Source organism: Tetrao urogallus (assembly GCF_951394365.1).
Source record: "Tetrao urogallus genome assembly, chromosome: 5".
Lineage (NCBI taxonomy): Eukaryota > Metazoa > Chordata > Aves > Galliformes > Phasianidae > Tetrao > Tetrao urogallus.
In genome coordinates, this window is record NC_136818.1 from 60,800,777 (window position 1) to 60,819,744 (window position 18,968).

Here is an 18,968-nt window from a genome sequence, read left to right on the forward strand (position 1 = left end):
AAGCACTCAGTTTGCTGCACCGTCTGGGACAGAAATGGAACAGAAACAGTGATGGATCTTTGGGAAATAGGGAAGCTTAGCATGTCATTTCAGAACAGTCAGTCCTAAATTATCATCAAAATAGTGCCCCAGTCATCCATCTCTCTAGCTGCCAGGGTTTTGGTTTTATTTTACTTTATTTTTCTTGCATGTTTTGGGTACTTTTCAGAAAACTGTAAGGGGTCTGTGAGGGATGGGAGAGAATTTGTTGCTGGGCTGAAGTTATCAGCATAGCATTCTGCCTCCCTGCTGGAAAACATTTCAAGGGATGAACAGTCCAAAGTTTAAGCAACTGTACTGGGAGATTACATGGTTTTCTGAAGCTCTTCAGAACTGCTTGTCTCAGGGTTTTCTCCCTCCTCCTCTTTATTGTCCTGTATGCATGTGAGAAGGAAAGCTTTCATTGCTGTGGTTTGCGGGGTACAAGTGGGACAGTCTGAACTCATCCTTTACCCATGGGAATCAATAAATGGAGTAAATGGTCAGTAAAAATGATGACCAACTCGTGAGCTGCTGATTTACAGCGGGAAGCTGGTGGTAATTGCTGAGGCAGAAGCAAAGAGCTGGCAGCGATTGAGCTGCCACTGGAACTGCAGGAAAGACAGGCAATTGCTGGAGCTTTTCCCCTTCCCTTTCCCCTTCTGTTTGTGCCTGCTTTGTGTAAATTAAGCACCGACTGTGAAAGGAAAGTTGAAGTAATCGATATACTACCTTGCATGCTTTATTTGTCTTATAAAGGCTTTGGACTTGAAAAGGTGGAGGAAGCCTTCAAACTGTAAAGGAGTTGAGCTCAGCAGGTGCTGGTGTGAAGCTAAAAATAGCAGATAGTGTAGGAGAGTTAGAAAAGGCTGTTCTCAGCTGGTGGGGCAAGATGCTGGTGTGCCTCTCGGGGTTCTGGTCATATAACCCAGCTGCAAGCTGGAACAAGGCGCTCAGTAACTTTTACATGGAGGTGCCCAGGAGGCTCGAAAGCCTTCAGCTGTGATATAAATCTTAAGGAATGTTGGTACACAGAGGAAAAGAGTGGTGAGAGGGGAAATCCGAGAGAAGTTGGGCTGAGGTATGTACCTTCTTAAATTAGTACTCTGCCGCTGAAAAAAGGGATGTAAGGCTACAAAAATAAGCAAGGCGTCCTGTTTGGGTTATAGCACAGCCCTCACTGTGAGGCTGGAAGAGCTGCTCCACTGAAATAATGTCACTAACAGTAAGTGGTATCTTACATAACTCTGTATTACGTAGAGCAGTTTTAAGCTGATGTTGTAAAGAATTGTTAGGTTGGTCTTCCAACCTGAGGCGTTGATATTAGTGGCATTAGCAGTGCAGTATTCTGCATTCGTTGCTTTGCTGTCTGTCTGGAGCTGCCAGGCAGGGTGCTGCAGTGAGGTTTTGTCATGTGTTCAGCTGCTTTATAACTGGAAGAAAAGCCTAAATTGATCATTACGTGCGTTATCAAATTATGGTTTGTTAATGAAAGCTGAATGGAATTGGTATTAATTGGGGGTGGATTCTTGCCAAGATATAATAAGATGGAAGCGGAGTTCTGCGGCTGGAGGATGACTGCATGATTTCATGTTGGATTTCAATTTTATAATGAAGCTTAAGGCTTTTTAGCATCTGGTAGGTTTCTGAAACCCTATGAAGTGCAGCTTCAGCCTACTCCAGCAGGAAACCAGCCACTGGCACATACTTCTTATCAGCTTCTCTGAGAGCTTCAGCACTTGATACTAAGCTGGACTTGTGTCTCAGAAGCACTACTTGTGTTGTTAGGACAGCCTGGCACAATTTGGGAGAGCAGTGGTAAATAACAAGTTTTGCATTTATTTAAATTAAAACTGTGATGCCAAGTTCTGCCAGTTTAGAGATATAGTTTAGAAAACAGCCGCCCTAAAGCTTGCCCCTTGCTACTGCTGTTTGTATAGGGTTCATAGTGAGAAGGTGTTCCTCCAGTGTAAAGAGATCTCAAGAGCTGGTGGGGTTGCTGTTAGGACAGAGTCTTGAGAGTGCCCAAGTGTCTGCTTTCACACTTGGTTACAAGCAGAACTGAGTTACAGAGCTTGTCTGAGTTCTGTGGTACTTGCATTGCAAGGGACGGTAAGAAAATTTAATCACCTTAGGAAATTGTGATACTTCACTAGAGATCAAACTGTTGTCTCTGAAGTTTAAATCCACCACTGCATACTTTATGTGGGCACTCCTCTGCCTCTTAAGGGGGAAAAGAATCAATTGGTCAGGTTCTCAGAGCAGGCTTATACCCAAGTAACATCCTTGCCACTCTGCAAAGAACGGCTTGCGTCTCCAGCAAGTGTGCAGACTTCATCATATGCAAAAATGCATATGCCTTTAGGATTAAAGAATTTAAAAAGGAAGAAAAACGACTGGATTTTTAAAGTACCCTCTCACTCTGACACTGCAGTCTATTCAGCTTTTTTTTTGCAACCACTGCTGAATGGAATTGGGAAGATCTGGTCCCCGCTGGCAGCATTTCAGGCTCGAATTGGCACCAGGAGGTTAATGTGGTGCTGGTGCAAAAAAGGTTCGTTACCTCACAGATGGAATAAATTGCCTTAAAACTGGTTAATTGAACAACTTTTTGCATGGTGTCAGGATCGCGACAGCAAAAAAAGTTATTTCTCAGTGGTTGGTGCGAAATTTGAATGGTATTCAAATCCTAACCAGTGGTACAAAAGGACAGTTGTAAATCCAAGCTTATGTCTGTGTATTTGTGTATCTGATACCCAGAAATAAGTACGTGTTATGTCTACATCTGATTGCCAAACATGAGCACTTCAAAATGTACTTACCAGTGTCTTGTGTTGTGCTGTGATGTGTGAGACACAGACAGTTATCAGGTGTCTGCCTCCTTATGTGCATGTATATCTATTTAAATCAAGTAACTAAGCATGGAAATGGAGTGCAATTTTAATAAATATTAAATTACACAGTGGAAGCTGAAAGTTCTTGGAAAAAGTCTCAAGTGCTTAAACCTTTTAGGCATCAACTTAATATTTTAAGTTGTTGAGCACAACAACTTAATATTGTTGTGTTGGTTTGGTTTGTTTGTTTTTAGCAAAATGCAAAGAAGAATTTGCTTTTTTTGTTTCGGTTCTGACCTAGTAAAGGTTGGCACCAGCCTGATTTTATTATTTAAGTTAGATTTTGGTGGGGTTTTTTTTTTTGTTTTTTTTTTTTTTTTAATGTTGAAGTTTGCTTTTAGTCTTGCAGGGCTGGCTTGCAAGGTAAAGCAACTGTCCTTTAAGAGAAGGCAAAACCATAAAGAGTGGAGCCTTAAAAGCTGAAGCAGGCAGAATGGAAATGGGTGGACAGTAGTGCAGATTCTTTGGCAGCAAAGAAAACCCAAAAAAATGACAACCCGTGGTGACCCTCATGGTGCCATGTGTATATTGAGACTTTTGCTTAAGGCTGGGAAATGTGTTCACGTTTCTGCTGCACTCGTCGCTTTTACTGCTTGATGTACAAGGATGAAGAGCTGTCTGTTTGCACCATTGTCAGCCATGAAATTCTTTTTTGAAGAATGAAGAGAAAATGTGAGCAGTATTTCCAAAAGCTGCTCTGTAGGCCTTGCTTGAGCAAAATATATATTTAAAAAAAAAAAAAGCATGTTGGATGGTGGTGCTGCTGACAAAGATCCTTGGTCACGGAGGTCAACGTCTAAGACAAAAGCATAAAAAAACATCACAGAATCACAGGATGTCCAGGGTTGGAAGGGACCTCAAAGATCGTGAATCTCCAACCCCCTGCCTCATGCAGGGCCACCAGCCTCCACATTTAACACCAGCCCAGGCTGCCCAGGGCCCCATCCAACCTGGCCTTGAACACCTCCAGGGATGGACGGGGCATCCACAACCTCTCTGGGCAGCTGTTCCAGCACCTCACCACTCTCTCTGTAAAGAAGTTAACATTATCTCAATTTTGCCCTGTTGGTGGTTATTGTTTATTGATGTAAAAACAAGCACTTTAATTACTGCTTAGATATCCTGAGTGTGTGCTTCAAGGAAGTAAGGACGAGCCATCTGTGGGAGGAAACAGCTACACTTCACTGATTCTTCTGTAGAAATCTCTTTTGGGTCCGAGTTGAAACTGCTTGAAAAGTTGGAGTGGTCTTAAAAGCAGTTCTGAGGAGCTTTGCTTTACTTGTCTCCTTCTTGTTTTGCAGTGTGATGTTCTGGGTCAGAAATGCCTTATGTGGATCGTCAGAATCGCATTTGTGGTTTCTTAGACATTGAAGAAAATGAGAATAGCGGGAAGTTTCTGCGGCGATACTTCATTCTGGACACGAGAGAAGACAGTCTGGTCTGGTACATGGATAACCCCCAGGTGAGGTGCAATAGTTATTAGGCCAAATGGATCAGTTTGATTTCTTTCCTTCTGTACGTGTATTAAAAAGTTGAAAAAGTGCTTTGTTATTAGTTCTATGCATGTGGAAACTTTAAGAAAGGAAAAAAATATATATATAAAACAACAGCTTTTCCATCTCTCTTAGAAAATACACGAGGCAGCCTTTGAAGTATGTGGCATAACAGCTAAATGTCACTTCTTGTCCCTTCCGCCTGCCCTGATCAAAATACATAAGATGCCAACATCTGTTAAGGAAAAAGTATTCTTTCCGGATTTCCTGGTTGGAGACCTGCAAGAATCCTTTTTTCCTCTAGTCAAATGCATACACCTCTGAAACAATTACTGCTTGTATTGTTTCTAGCAGTCTTTCTGTTTTTAGTTTACCAGATGTGTGTAATAAACAAGTGGTTTAGATCCTGTTGGAAGCGTACATTGTGTATTGTCTGTAAAAACCTGTTGGATTTTCTTTGTGGCACTGAATGATTCGCTTTTTATCTGTAAACTCTGAACGTGAAGTGACAATGGTTTAGTCTCACTTTGTAACATTGATTTGTTTCAGAACCTTCCCTCTGGGTCTCCGCCTGTTGGAGTCATTAAACTTACCTATATTTCAAAGGTAAGGTGATACGTAGGACACCTGTTGGTAGATATTGATATGGGTATGAAGTAGAAGATAAGTCATTGGGTGTGATAGTTTGCAGTAATAATAATCTTGAATAACAGAACAGTGAAACTTGTAGTAAATACTGAATTCTTATTCATTTACTTGCCCAGGAAAACTAAAGAGTCTCTATGCTTAAACTTACAGCAAATTTTGCATTAAGAAATGAGTGGAAAAAATCAACCTTTTTTTGCATGTAACTTTTTCCTTTTGTTCTTCTCCTTCATCTTATCACCTACTTTTTCTGTTCTTATGAGAGATATAAGTAGCCACATCGATACCACGGGCACATCTTTACAGACATTTCTGTACCCATCTCCTTCCTATTTTTTTCCTTCCTACTGCTTTGACTGAAAGCTCACATTTAGTGACTGAAGCCCTGAGCAGTAGGAAATGCTTTTGAATTTTTAGTTCCATTGAGATACAGAAGTTAAAATGCAAATAGAAGCGTTGCATTTGGCAACTTCAACATTTTGTCTGTGAGATTTTTCCCTTCTTTAGAAGGATGGGGAATCCTAACATTTAAGGAATAGGAGCATGTGGCTTAAGCTGTCTTTTTGCCATAGGATGTACACCTTAAACTGAATATTACGTAATGTTTTTCTTTTTGTCTGTGTATCGTCATAGGTATAATGAGATCTGTAGCACACACTATGTTGCTCATCTTCAAATTCAGCCGTTTACAAGAGAGTGTGGTGATGTTTGATGTATATTTTGTGTACTCAGTGATATTTAAGATGTTAATTTTCCTGCTAGGTTAGCGATGCAACTAAGCTGAGGCCAAAGGCAGAGTTCTGTTTTGGTAAGTTCTTGTGTGCAGCATGCGTGCCAAGTAAGTTCTTCAGAAACTTGAAACTTGCAGAAACGTTCTGCAATTCTATTACTAGATACAGCTGGTAGTGTTGTTTTTAGAAATGGCTTGTGCTCACCATTTCCTCTTTAGTACGGGCGTGATGCTGGTTTCTTCGTGATGTGTTTTTATGGCTTTTTCATATTTCAGCTTAATGAGGAGTAGGTAAGAGTTGTTTCTTCAGATTTTTGAAGTTTTTGAGACATTAATAAGCTAATTAAAAATGATGGCTGTTTTCAGAGATACAGCATGCCTGTCAGCTATGGAGGCAAGTCATCTAACTATTTTAATCTGTATTGCTCATAAAAGAGTACATTTAATGGATATTAAAACACCATAATGCTTGCCAATGCTCTTGGGTTAAATTTCAGCCTATGATGCTTCAATGAAGGAAATAATTTGCTTGGGGTACCTTCTAGGTTTCTTGATGCTTGAGCTTGTTTCAACTTGGGTAAAGCTTTGGCAGCTCATAAAATCCCTTAGATTTTTTTAAATAATTTTTCTTATAACTAAGTCAATTCTCCAGAGCTTAACGTGATTCCAGAATTTCATAGCAAGCTGTTAGCACTCACAAAACGATACATAAAGATGGTCGTTGGTCACTATTCTGTTCACAAGCAACCTTTCTTTATGACTGCATTCTCATAAGAGCTTTATCTCAGTTGAAGGTGCTGGAAATGCCTGCAGGGTTTTTTGGCAGTTAGGTAGCACCTTTGCCAAGGGTAGTGTTACACACAGGCCCAGAGGAGGCAGCTTTGCTGCACTTTGTGCAGATCCACACAAGGTTAACACGTGGTGTGACCCATGCAATGTATTGTTTCCTCCCTGGAGGGAGTTGCCTCCTTTGCGCTGGGTTTCTCTAAGGTGCCTGTGTTGGAGCTCATGAAACTCTTGGAAATCACCCTGCGTGTAGAGCTGCAGGGATTCTGTACCTCGTGTGTCAGTTCAGTGCCATCTACAGATTCCTCTCCATATCGACATGCAGAGATGTTTATCCTCATCAGCAGTAAAGTTACATTTAATGCTGGGCCAGCTCTAAGAAGCCTTAATTGTCCAGGTTGCTGACTTACAGCTTCTAATATTCTTGGCTCATTAAGGACTCTTTGAACCTTTCAGGAGAGGGGAAAAAGAAGTCCTATTTATTGTCATTCTTTTAAATTTTGAAGGAATTTTGTTGTCAACTCATTCTACAGTTCTGCATTTTGAATTGATATTTGCATCTAATAATATTTGCTTTAAGCCACCTGCTTGGGGGAAGTGGTGAAGGCAATGTGGAAGTATCTGCTTCTAGCATGTATGTTAGTGATGACTTGAACTGTGGTGTTACAGGTAAAGCAGCAAATACTTTGCAGTTCTTTCCCTTTCCCTGCAAATTCTTTGCAGGGAGAGCTTTAGTTGGAGGTTATCTTAATGCTCTTTCAGTGTAAATTCTTAGTTTGTGAGGTCCCTAGTGATGGTTTTTCACTTTGACTCAGAAAGAAGGATGTTTGTCCTTTTTGGATAAAAGTCTGCTGGGTGTTTCTGGGTGGAAATATAGAATTACTAGAGTTCTGCTTTCTTTGTCAAATTACTAAAATAAAATAAAAGTTTTGTGTTCTGACTCTTTTAAAGGTGTGTGGTCCAGGCCATCATGTATTTACTGCTGGAAAAATCAATATTGATCATTTAATTAATAATCTGAGATTGTATTGCATTAATGAATTTATTGCAAAGGATGGTAGATGGTGGGCAGAGGATTGAAAGTCAAAACTGCAGAAGTGTAATGCTTAATGCTTGGGGAAATTGAGACTGGGAAAAGGAAACAGCTATAAAAAAAAACATTCTGACTAAAATCCAGTACTTCCTTTTAAATAAAAAGTATTGAACAGATCGTGTGTGCTGCATTTTAAGTGTTGCAGTTGTTTTTGTTTTTAAAAAGGCAAGAAGGTGAGGCTTCCTCTGAATAAAGGAAGCCAGTCAGTGGTTGTATGTGTATCTTACCAAGAAGAAATGCAGCACTGAGCTTAACCACTTGAACTGGCTTATCTGTTTGAAATAGCTCTTACTGTGGTGTGAAGCTTGCTCTTAAATTTCAGTTTTCTTAACTTTTTGCCGTGCTTTTTAACAGTTATGAATGCAGGGATGAGAAAATATTTTCTACAAGCCAATGATCAGCAAGACCTAGTAGAATGGGTGAATGTTCTGAACAAAGCTACCAAAATCACAGTAAGTGATTTCATTCCTATGTAGCACTGTTTTCAAATGTCAGCTTTGTCAACGTGTTGCACGTCTCTGGCTTTCACACTGGAGTGGCCATTTTATCTCTGTAAACAAGTGTTGGCTCATTTCCAAGACTTGAAGGAACCAAACAGAACTCCCTCCTAAACTTGAGTTCATTTTTGTTTGCCTTTTGCTTTGGAAATTGGACAAAAATGTGAGCTTAACTTCAATAAAACACGTGAAAGTCTCTAATAAAGGTTTTAAATTACTGTATGCTGTTGTATTAATTGAAATATCTGGAAAATGCTTGCAGGCAAAGAAATGTACTCACGCATTTACCTGATGTCACCTGAAGTTTAATAATTCATAAAGTATTATTAAAATAGTGAACAGGTACATGATGCTGTGTTACAAAGGCTCTTACCTGATTTCAAGTAATATCTTTTCAAAGAAGTATTAAGCTATTAACTGTGTTCCTAAAACTGCTAAATTACTTTCCTGGTTTGTAGCAGGGCAGCTGGTTATCGCATCATGGAAAACATCTGTGGATTACCTCAGTCTGTTAAGAGACAGAAGTTATGGTTTTGTTTCTGTCCATATTTGGGGAAGTGATGATATGAGCTGTTTTAAGAACATACCCTTACAAGAAAGAGTTCTGAGCAGAGCACAGTTTATTTCTTGTTGGTGGTGGTAGCTTTCTCATATTTGGGGGTTATCTAGGGATGTTTCTGTGAGTTGTTGGAACTGTTTTAATGCAGGCATTTGTTTGGACTTGGAAAAACTTCACTATTACTAATAAATAAAACCAGAGTGAGAAGGCTTTGTGGTTTTCTGTTTTTCATGAAGAGGAGCAGGGGAAAGCTGTCCCAGGCTGACACTTGTGCTCTCAGGACTGCTCATACTTCTCTGCAGATTGGAACGAGATGATACTTAAAGTCCTCTCCAACCTAAGCCATTCTATGATTCTTTTGTTTGTAAAACGTGCAGTCCTGGCTGTACAGACTAGAATCACAGCAAACTATAAAGTAGCTGCTGTTCTTGGCTAGATCCATTCAATTTCAAGTTTTGAGTGTACCAAAGACTTGTGTGAAAATTCACTGTGTAAAAAGAGAATCTGGGTATCACTTCTTCCTGAAGGAATTTGACTGGCCTGTATATTTATCTAGGAGTCTCCATTCAGCACTTATTACTGATTTGAGGAAATGTGAAAGGAAGTGGGATATAAAGAACAAGTTCTACAAACTAGACATCCTTCTGGAAGATCAAGTCTAGCGATCATGGCAAAGCTTGGAACTGATTTTTAGAATTCATTTCAACTTGGTGGCATCTTAATTGGTCTTCTTCTGAGGACTGAAGAATGGCCATTGCAACATATTTTCACGTAAACTGTTTCTAGCCTGTACAATTAGAAAACATTTCTTAAATCCTGCTGAGTGCAAACTGAAAGTATTTCTTAGGTTTTTGTTTTGTTTTGTTTTTCTTTCTGTTTTCATACGAATTTTGTAAAACATAGTTAATTGTTGTGTTTCAATTTGAGGTACCAAAGCAGTCTGATCCTCTGTGTCAAATGGATAATGCAAACCGTCAAGCTGAAAGCCCAGGTGGAAAGAAGCAAGTGTCTTACAGGACAGAAATTGTTGGTGGTGTTCCTATCATTACACCTACCCAGGTAATACCTCTGGGAGAAGTGGGGTATTATTTTTTTTTGGATGTGTCTGAAATGAGTTGTTGGGGTTAATGGTGCCAAAGTTCTGTCATCTTAATGGGCAGGAAGAGTGGAGTGAAAGGAGTTGATGTCAGTTGATTGTGCTATGCTACTAGAGGTAGTAAGGATGGCAACAGATTAAACTATCACAAAGAACCATAGGAAATGAGCTTGTGAAGATAGAAAGTGAAGTTCAGTGAAAATATGTGAGGTAAAGCATTCTTTCAGAAGTAACCCTAGTTTTGCCTAGAAATTATTATGTTCTAAGGTAACCATTTCCTCTTGAGTGAGAGGTAAGAGTTAATCTTGCACAAAAGCATCACCTTGACATACAGTAACATTTGGGGTGGGGGAAGGGGTGGAAATTCACACAGAAACATCAGGAGTTTGTGGGACAACAATAAAAAAAAAAAAAAAAAAAAAAATAGAAAACATCCTTGCTGTTTAAATCCTGTCTTTCCATGCCCAGATCCTGACAATAGCATGGTAGTGTAGGTTCACCATTAGAAAAAAGAATGAGAATATGCTGAACTTCCCTCTTTTTTTTCTTTTCTAGAAAGAAGAAGTCAACGAGTGCAGTGAAGGAGGTGACAGGAGTTACCTGAAACGATCACAAAGTCACCTTCCTTATTTTACTGCCAAACATCCCCCAGATAATGCTATTATCAAAGCTGGCTACTGTGTAAAACAAGGAGCAGTGGTAAGCACTTGAGATCAGCGTGTTTCCTTAGTCGAGAGCAAAGGTCTTAACGTGGTAGTTCTGCTTACCAAGTAGACAGATGTAAAGAAAAAAACATGGTTACCAGCAATTACAGCATTGCTGCCAGTATTAAGGCTGATTAAAGGTAAGCAGTGTCCTACTGTGGAATATAACTTGTCTTTTTTGTATTCATGGTCTTCCACGTTGTTGATGTTTTGGAGAGAAAAATTTGTTCACGCATAGGTCTTCGCATTATGGTTAGTGCATTCAACTAAAACTTCTGCTCTACTGCAGTTATGTTGAGCTCCTTATTTTGTTTCCTAGAAGCATCTGAATTAGAAATCGATTCCTTTTTAAATCACTGAGATGTTTACAAAACACTATTTTAGTGTGCTACAATTTTACTGTAGTTCAGAGGAAGAATTGTACCACTTGTTAGGCTGATTAATACCAGTGGAACTGTTCATGTGATGCCTTGCTAAATTGACTAAAAGCAAATAAACTCTTCAGATTAGGCAAGATATACATACTGTGAGCCCTCAGACTCATTTTATCTTGAATTATGAACCTTCTGGTAGCATTTTCAGTTTTTCACTGAAAATTAACTTAGAAGCATTTAACTTAATTAGTGTCTTCTTACATTTCTGCTACAATTTTAAGTGGAGGTTTTTGCACAAAAAACTTTCAGAAGCCAGTATTTTCTACTATAAAATCATCTCAGTGCTCTCCCCTGCCAAAAGGCAGTCTTGGGGAATATATATATATATTACTGTGTATGTATTATATATGAAGTTATTTTCCTTTTGCAGATGAAGAACTGGAAAAGAAGATACTTTCAGTTGGATGAAAACACAATAGGATATTTTAAGTCCGAACTGGTAAGATTCTGATTGTTGCTTCTCAAAGATACTTCCAAGAAAATCCAAAATGCTTTTGAAAAATGTGTCCTTGTACTCTTGAAACTTGTACCAGTGTCTTATAATAACTTCATGATTGGGAAGAAGAAAAAAATCACAGAATGACGAGGGTTGGAAGGGACCTCAAGGATAATGAATCTCCAACCACCTGCCACATGCAGGGTCACCAGCCTCCCCATTTAATGCTAAAAATGATTAGAGTGGCTGTTAAATCAGCCTTTAGTCTTCTTTTTAGGGTTCTGCCAGTACTGCACTGAAGAATGATAGGGTATATTCTGTAATCACCTTGATTTTGTTTTAATATCTTGTGTCACTTCATTCTCACATACACTTTATTCTTGAACAGCAGCTCATTTTGTGGAGGGACGTGACTAATCTTGCAGTTCTTGATCTGAAGTTAGGATGAGGGGATGCTTATCATACAAATGGTGGGATCTTTCCTCATGGCACCCAAGACAGGGAAGGAAATCTGCTGTTCACAAGCAGTGCTGTGTGTTTCCTAAAAGTAGTATTTCTATCTTTTTTCAGGAGAAGGAACCTCTCAGAGTTATACCACTTAAAGAGGTCCATAAAGTTCAGGAATGCAAACAAAGGTGAGGAGAGAAGAGCTGGTGCTTGGGACACAGTATGCTGCATGTTGTGACTGGGCTGCTTGTTGGAAACATGGAGGAACTTAAATAGCTTCAGTTTACTATGCATGTATGATGCTCTTCATTTGCAACAGGTAGTTTGTGTGTAAAACTGATAATGGGAGTGCTGCATTATGCTGTGTTCCACACATACAGTGTTTGACTACTGTTGTAGAATGCAAATAGATTGGATGAGGGCAGAATAAAGGAATATCATACAGTCATGAGTCAGAGAAGCATAAGTACTGTCTGATTTGGGGCAACAATTCTAGTTGTCCCTTTTCTGCTTTTACAGTCTTTAGACCTTTGTCTTACTCAAGCACTCGAGCCAAACGACCAAAGTATAGATGAGGACTCACTGTCTCCTTGTGTTTGCTTTCTAATGAGTGGCAATATAAGGAATGAATCAGCTCTGTAGCTGTGGAGATAGATACTGTGCTTTTTTTTCTTTTAAGCAGGCTGCTATTTAGGAATAACGTTTTGCCAAATCAAAACCAAAATATAAATATGAAGTCTAGGAGAAATCTGATGAAAACAGTATTTGAACTTAATATAATAGGAATTTGAATGTTCAGATTAAAAATATCGAGCAAGCATGCGTGTCACTAGTGAACTAAAGAGTCTTCAGGCTAAGTTCAATATGAGTTGCTCTTTTTCTACTTTTTTTTTTTTTTAAGGAAAAAATACAGGGTGATGAAGAATGCAGAGGTCTTTAGACAGCACATGCTTTGGTTCTCTGCACGGTGTAGAGTATTAAAGTGAATTGGGAAAGTTGAACTTCCTGGTGAACTCTTTTCTTTCATTTGCAGTGATATCATGATGAGAGACAATCTCTTTGAAATTGTCACTACTTCTCGAACCTTTTATGTACAGGTAATTTCTTCTAAACTTTGGGTGAAACAGATTGACATTGTCAAAGCAAAGAAGCAGTGCCATTTGTCTTCTGAAGTTGGATTTAAATGTACTGTAATTTTCAGAAGGAATACAATTTTCGTTATGTTTAGAAGATGCATGCGAGAGGTACTCTGAATAACAGCAAGTGTTGTTGGTATCTAAGAGCAATACAGTAAAAAGCAGTAAATCCTAGTGTGATTTGGTTGGTATTTGGGTTTTCAAATTCCATAGTATCCACTCAATATACTAAATCTTTTACTTTGAGGTACTGAATTTTTATTTATAGTAATTGAGTTCTTAGATTGAAATTAGTTGCCACATGAAAATAGCACAGGAACACCCAGTATCTGAAAGTATTTTTGGCAGTATGTATCTGTATGCATGTTATTCACTGCATCTTTACCATGTTATTTTTTTAAGGTTTGATTTAGTGTAAATCTCAAAGGCTTGCATTGTCTAGCTGTGTGGAAGTGTGATGCTTATAGTGCTATTTCTCCTGTTTCTGGAGGAGGAAATCATTTCCAGCTTTCTCTTGTAGGATCAGAATGGCCTGTGTCATCTGATAAAGGTTTTGGAGCCAAATGCTGAGTTCTGAGCTGTCTCACAGCTGAACAGAATTGACATGTTACACGTGCTTCTGATGGTGTATATGCTAGTTTTAGTCAAATGCAACCTAATAGAGGGAGCTTTAGCTTCTTCTTTGTCTCAGACACTCACTGTCAATCTGTTTCATCTTTATAAGACCCTTGATCTATGTAAATGTATAGCAGACTCTGAATATAGACTGCTTCTTATTTTGCTGTAGCTCTTCAGTAATTACCTCATAGAAGTAAAGTGGCTGAGATGCAGAAGTTGTCATTGTGCAGAGTCCCCTGAGGGAGGTCAGCAGATCTCCTGTAACAATTAATGTGGGTGGTTTAATTTGTTTGTTTAAACTAAGGAAAAAAAATGAACCTAGAATATGTAAATAGTATTTGTGTGTGTACTTATTTATACACTTGCTGCTTATTATTTTATAGAAACATAAGTATGTAATGGTAAATTCAAGGCAAAATTTTAAGAAATGTCAGCTTTAAGAAATACAAGTCCATGTGGCTTTAAATAAGAGACGGTTACAGTGGGATAAGGCTCTGATTTTTATGCAGATGGTCAGCATGCTGAGAAAAGAGCTGATAGTTAAACCTGCCTCGTGTTGTTTGATCCAGGCGGACAGCCCAGAAGACATGCACAGCTGGATAAAAGCAATTTCTGGGGCCATTGTAGCACAGCGGGGACCTGGAAGATCAGCAGCTTCCGTATGTTACTCTGAAACTTAAAGAAATGCAATTAGTTGGTGTTCACTTCTGCACATGAGGTTCTAGATTTTTTACTTTTTGTCTGTCTTCCATTCTGTCCTGTAGTAAAGTGGCATCTTTGCATGAAATTTCCTACTGACAGGCATAAATTATTTTGTGTTTTTAATGAACACTTAGCTTAGTCTTATCTATATGTTGCTTTACATGCATTGTACTGTCTTGAACATGTAGGTAATGCAAGTGCTAACATAGAAGAATTCTTCTGAGTTCAGTTGGATCTTTTGTTGCTATGCTGTTATGAGTAAAATGGAACCTTCCTAATTCCTGCGAGGCATTTTTGGTAACTGAATTTTGCATTCCAGTGACGAAATCCTAATGTGCTTGCAACAACTCTAGCTGCTAGACTATCGTTGTCTGTTGCTCGTAGTTCATTGTATGTGCAGATACAGGTTCACATTTAAAACACTTTCTGAAGAAATGTCTGCTCGCATGAATTAGGCTTTGCTGTTGGAAACGTAGTGTGAACACCATCTAGCATTACTGAACTGAGGCACTGTGACAAACCTTCATGTTTGTGAAGCTGTGTGGATGCCAGCATTTCATCCATACTTGCATTTAAACTACGTCACAGCGTCCCCACGTATAGCCAGATAGAACAAATGGAATACTGTACAGTTCAGATGCTGCAAGGTATGCTTCTTCACTTTCTGGCTATGGGATGTTTTGTAATAAGCTGAATATGTCATCACCCCCATAATCTGAAATCCAGTAACTTAAATCTGGCACCTGACTACGTATTTGCATTGATGTTTCTGTCAACTGAACCTAAGCTGCCAGTTATTTTCGCAGCTGAGAGCTGGTTTTAAATAATAACTTCCTATCGTAAATCTTATTTCTTTCGGGGGGCATGAAAATGTGCAGATAACTTTTCCTTGTGTATGCTGGTTTGTTTCCTTCGTGGGGCTAACTGAGCAACCTCGCTGTTACTGTCTGCATCCCTTTTCTCTCTCCCTCTCTTCTTTCCCCAAGTATAGGTTACTCTAATCTTAGCTTTGCACTGTGTTCCAGATGCGGCAGGCCAGAAGGCTGTCGAATCCTTGTATACAGAGGTATACATCAAGAACTGGTGAATGCAGCACGTATGTGGGCTCTCATGGAAACTTGCCTTCTTAACAGAGGGCGTAGAACTAGAGACTAATTTGCGCTATTAAGAAACTAAAAGTAATGCTACCTGTTACCATTACTGAGAACTAACTCATAAATTACATCATTCACTTACAGGTTTGCGCTGTATTTTCTTGCCTTTAAAATAATTGGAGTTGAAAAGTGACAAAAACATTTACTTCAAACTAGAATATGTTTTAAAACACAGCAAATTATGTAATATAATTTAGAAATGAAAGTACAGAAACCAATTTGCATGAGAGTTCATGTTGCCGTTTTACTTCAAATTTTTTTTTGAAACTGTGCAAAAGCAAAATTAAACTTCAGCTACCCACAAACTAATGCAGATGCGTGCACAGAACTGCACGTCTTAACTCCAGCAATTGGAAGGATAATACTGCAGCCTGATCTGCATGGCTTGTAAGTGTCTGCATGAAATTTAGTTCAAACGTAGCAGCGTTGTAATGTGCGGTCGTTGTTCAAAGCAGTGCAGCTTGAGAGGAACGTAGCAGCAAAGTCTTTTAAATGTGAAATTAGTGTGGGTAGTAAAATCCAAGTATCCTTTGGCTGATATAATCAGAAAGTTTTGTGTAGAGATCTCGTTCTCAGCTCCCTCACTGCTGTCCCACGTGTTCACCTGTGAGCATTGTTAAAAAGATGAGCAGTGGTAATATGCTGAATCATACAATCTCCTAAAGCAAATGTTTTTCTTAAAGTGAGCTGTCAGTCAGGTCTGAAATACAGCAGTGCAATTAATATGTAAAACTTTATTGAATTTGAGCACAAAATTGAAGTCCAGAGAAAGATGAACAGCTCCTTCATCCTGTAGTATTGCATCATATGGAAAAGAAATATGATGTTATTTGGCAGAATCCATTATGACTGCATTTATGAATCGCTGTCATAGCGTTCTGAAAGAAACTATGGAAACTGCTATGGAAAAATGATTTCATTTAGGATATGTATTTGCATCTTGGACACATCTGTGATAGGTTTTTTTTGCTAATAAAGTGCTTGAGAAGTGCCTTGATTTGTGTCCACACGTGGGTTTGCCGGTTTCTTCAGTTCCTGCACTAACACAGAACATTGCATTGCAGAAGTGGCAGCAGCGGCAGCTCCTAATACATGCAGTGAAGTATTCAGTGCATCACTGCACGTTGTTCTGGTCGTATTATTTAACTTAACATCCCGTGCTGTTTTAGCTGTCCCAAGGTCTTTGAGACATCCTTGCAGAACTGACAGATAGGATGCAGAATCTGAGACTCTGTCTTCTGGAGGTAGAGGTGTAGGTCAGGTAGGCTGTCCTCATGTCATGGTTCAAGGGGATACCTAGCCCCTGGCTGCATACAAGTTGCTGTGATGATGGCTCGCTTGATTCCACATGCTCGTGGACACACAAGCTTTATTTTCTTAAAGTCTGTTCATTGTAGATCACCGATACGGATAGATACAGCTATAAAAGCTGTTGCAGTTATTGCCTGGATGTGAGGATGTGTTTAGTAGACAGTACAAGTATAGCCAATCCAAAACGATTCCAGCTTTTCTAAGATCAATTGTCCCTCAGTTCTTTTGTTTCATCCTTATTAGTGGTACCTTCAGGATGCCACCTGCACTGCTGAAAGATGTCCCAGGCTCCCAGGTCAAAGACTGAGCCTCCAAGCCTTTAGAGCTTTTCTCCTGTCAGCATGAAGCAGCCATTTTTTTGTATTTTCTCACTATAGTTAAATTGCATCCCTTACTGCTCCCATCACCTAGCAGGTCTAAAAGTGCACTCTGTGCCTTAGATTTCTAAATAGTACCTAGATGGTTTGGTAATTTATTTCTTTCAGGAAGTGAATGTTAGATTATTTTCTACAGTGTCAGTCTCATGAAAGCAGTTTGTAAAGGTCAACAGAATGGCAGGTAACAGTTATTAACCCAAGAAAGTAACTTGACAGTTGAAAGGAATAAGATTTTTTTTTTCTGGGCCATTAACTTTGGAGCTCTTATGTGGTTTTGATAGCAAAGCAGAGTTGCCATTTCTCTTTAGTCCCCAAAATAAATGAAGGAGATTGATCCTTGCGAGAAGAATGAAGAGCATCATAGAATCATTGAATGGCCTGGGTTGAAAAAGACCTCAAAGACCATTTAGTTTCAGCCCCCCCCTGCTATGTGCAGGGTCACCAACCACCAGCCCAGGCTGCCCAGAGCCACATCCAGCCTGGCCTTGGGATGGGGCATCCACAGCCTCCTTGGGCAACCTGTAAAATGCGTGCTGCTTCAGGATTTAGGATGCAAGTGCCTGTTGTATGTAAACATTGGAATCAATTTATTTCTGAAAGATGTCATTTTCAATAGTTTTGAAGGTGCACGTCTTCAGAAGGTTATAAAAGTCTTAATAAAATGAGAAGCTTCAGTTTGCTGGACTACATTATAAAGCGTAAGGAGCTGCTGCGCTTGATTTGAGAAATGTAATTTCTTCAAATGTAGCAATGGATGTTGCTGTCACACACTGCTGTAGGCTCACACTTAATACACTGCCTTGGGAAAGCACTTGGCTCCTCCTGCTATGGCTGACGCTTTGCTTTGTGTATTTCCTGTCTTGATTTTGTTTCTGAGAGTGAAATCTGAGACTGCATCTTTGCAATGCGGTGTCAGTGACTTGATCTGACGCGTGCCCTTCTTTTCCAGGAGCATCCCGAGTCTTCTTCCGACCCCAACCATGCTCTCCGTTCTGCCCTCCCAGCCCCAGCCACCTCACATTCCACAGCCACTCACAACAGCCCTCTGGTCCCAAACCCTCACGCCAAATACCCTGCCTTGGAGAAGCGAGGATTTCACGAGTCTTTTACCAAGGCCAAGCCAGGGAGCTACAAGATCCCGGCTGTCGCTGCAAGAGAATCAGCTGCCAAAGTGACTGAACAGGGCCTCTGGGAACCCCAAAGCAAAAATGGCACTCAGGAACAGGATCCTGGCCTTGTGGATCTGGATGACGCCAGCCTTCCAGTTAGCGATGTGTAATGATGGAAGTGTTTGGAGAATGATCCATTTGTTCGGTCCTCTAATTTCCTTGCTCAGACTTTTAACCAAAGAAAATTACAGGAAATAAGAACAAAAATAAAAAGCAAACACTGATTTTTATATATATATATATATATGTATGTGTGTTTATGTACACATATGTGTATATATATGTTTGTATATTGCCTTTCAGCTGAGGGTCAAAAATGGACCTCATGTGTTTTCTCAAAGCCTGATAGTGAATCACCAGGGAGGGGCCAAACTGCACAATTTACAAAGTAAATAAAAGACAAAACCAAAAATGTACTTTTGCAGGTTAGCAAGGTACCAGCAACTTTTCATTCCTAATCTGGCAAACTAAATTTACAATTAATACTGTGCTGTGAAAACCTGATTGCCAAGATATGTGATTACTTAACTTCATTCTGAACTACGGTAGGATTTTATGCACGTGTGAGAATTGTTTCTCTCCATGGCTTTCAGATAGCAGGAAATGCACAAAATGTTTCTTCTGTTCTTTAGGATCAAAAGTGTCAACTGAATTGTTATCAGAATAAGA

General features: G+C 39.4%; 1 protein-coding gene across 9 annotated transcripts; it reads left to right on the forward strand.

Moving 5' to 3' along the window:
* Window positions 1-4,233: 4,233 nt before the first annotated feature.
* PLEKHA1 (pleckstrin homology domain containing A1) lies at window positions 4,234-18,409 on the forward strand (the record flags this gene model as incomplete). 9 transcript variants are annotated; one of them, XM_079536262.1, is made up of 12 exons in its annotated part: window positions 4,234-4,374; window positions 4,955-5,011; window positions 5,813-5,858; window positions 8,014-8,111; window positions 9,643-9,774; window positions 10,367-10,510; window positions 11,320-11,388; window positions 11,956-12,020; window positions 12,866-12,929; window positions 14,156-14,245; window positions 15,280-15,354; window positions 18,080-18,409. In XM_079536262.1, 12 exons carry the CDS (start codon window positions 4,234-4,236, stop codon window positions 18,407-18,409), a joined length of 1,311 nt encoding a protein of 436 aa, XP_079392388.1. The 9 variants fall into 9 exon arrangements, with proteins under 9 accessions (XP_079392388.1, XP_079392391.1, XP_079392390.1 ...); XM_079536265.1 differs by having other exon boundaries at window positions 15,296-15,354; window positions 18,080-18,305; XM_079536264.1 differs by having other exon boundaries at window positions 15,314-15,384; window positions 18,080-18,305.
* Between the last annotated feature and the right edge of the window lie 559 nt (window positions 18,410-18,968).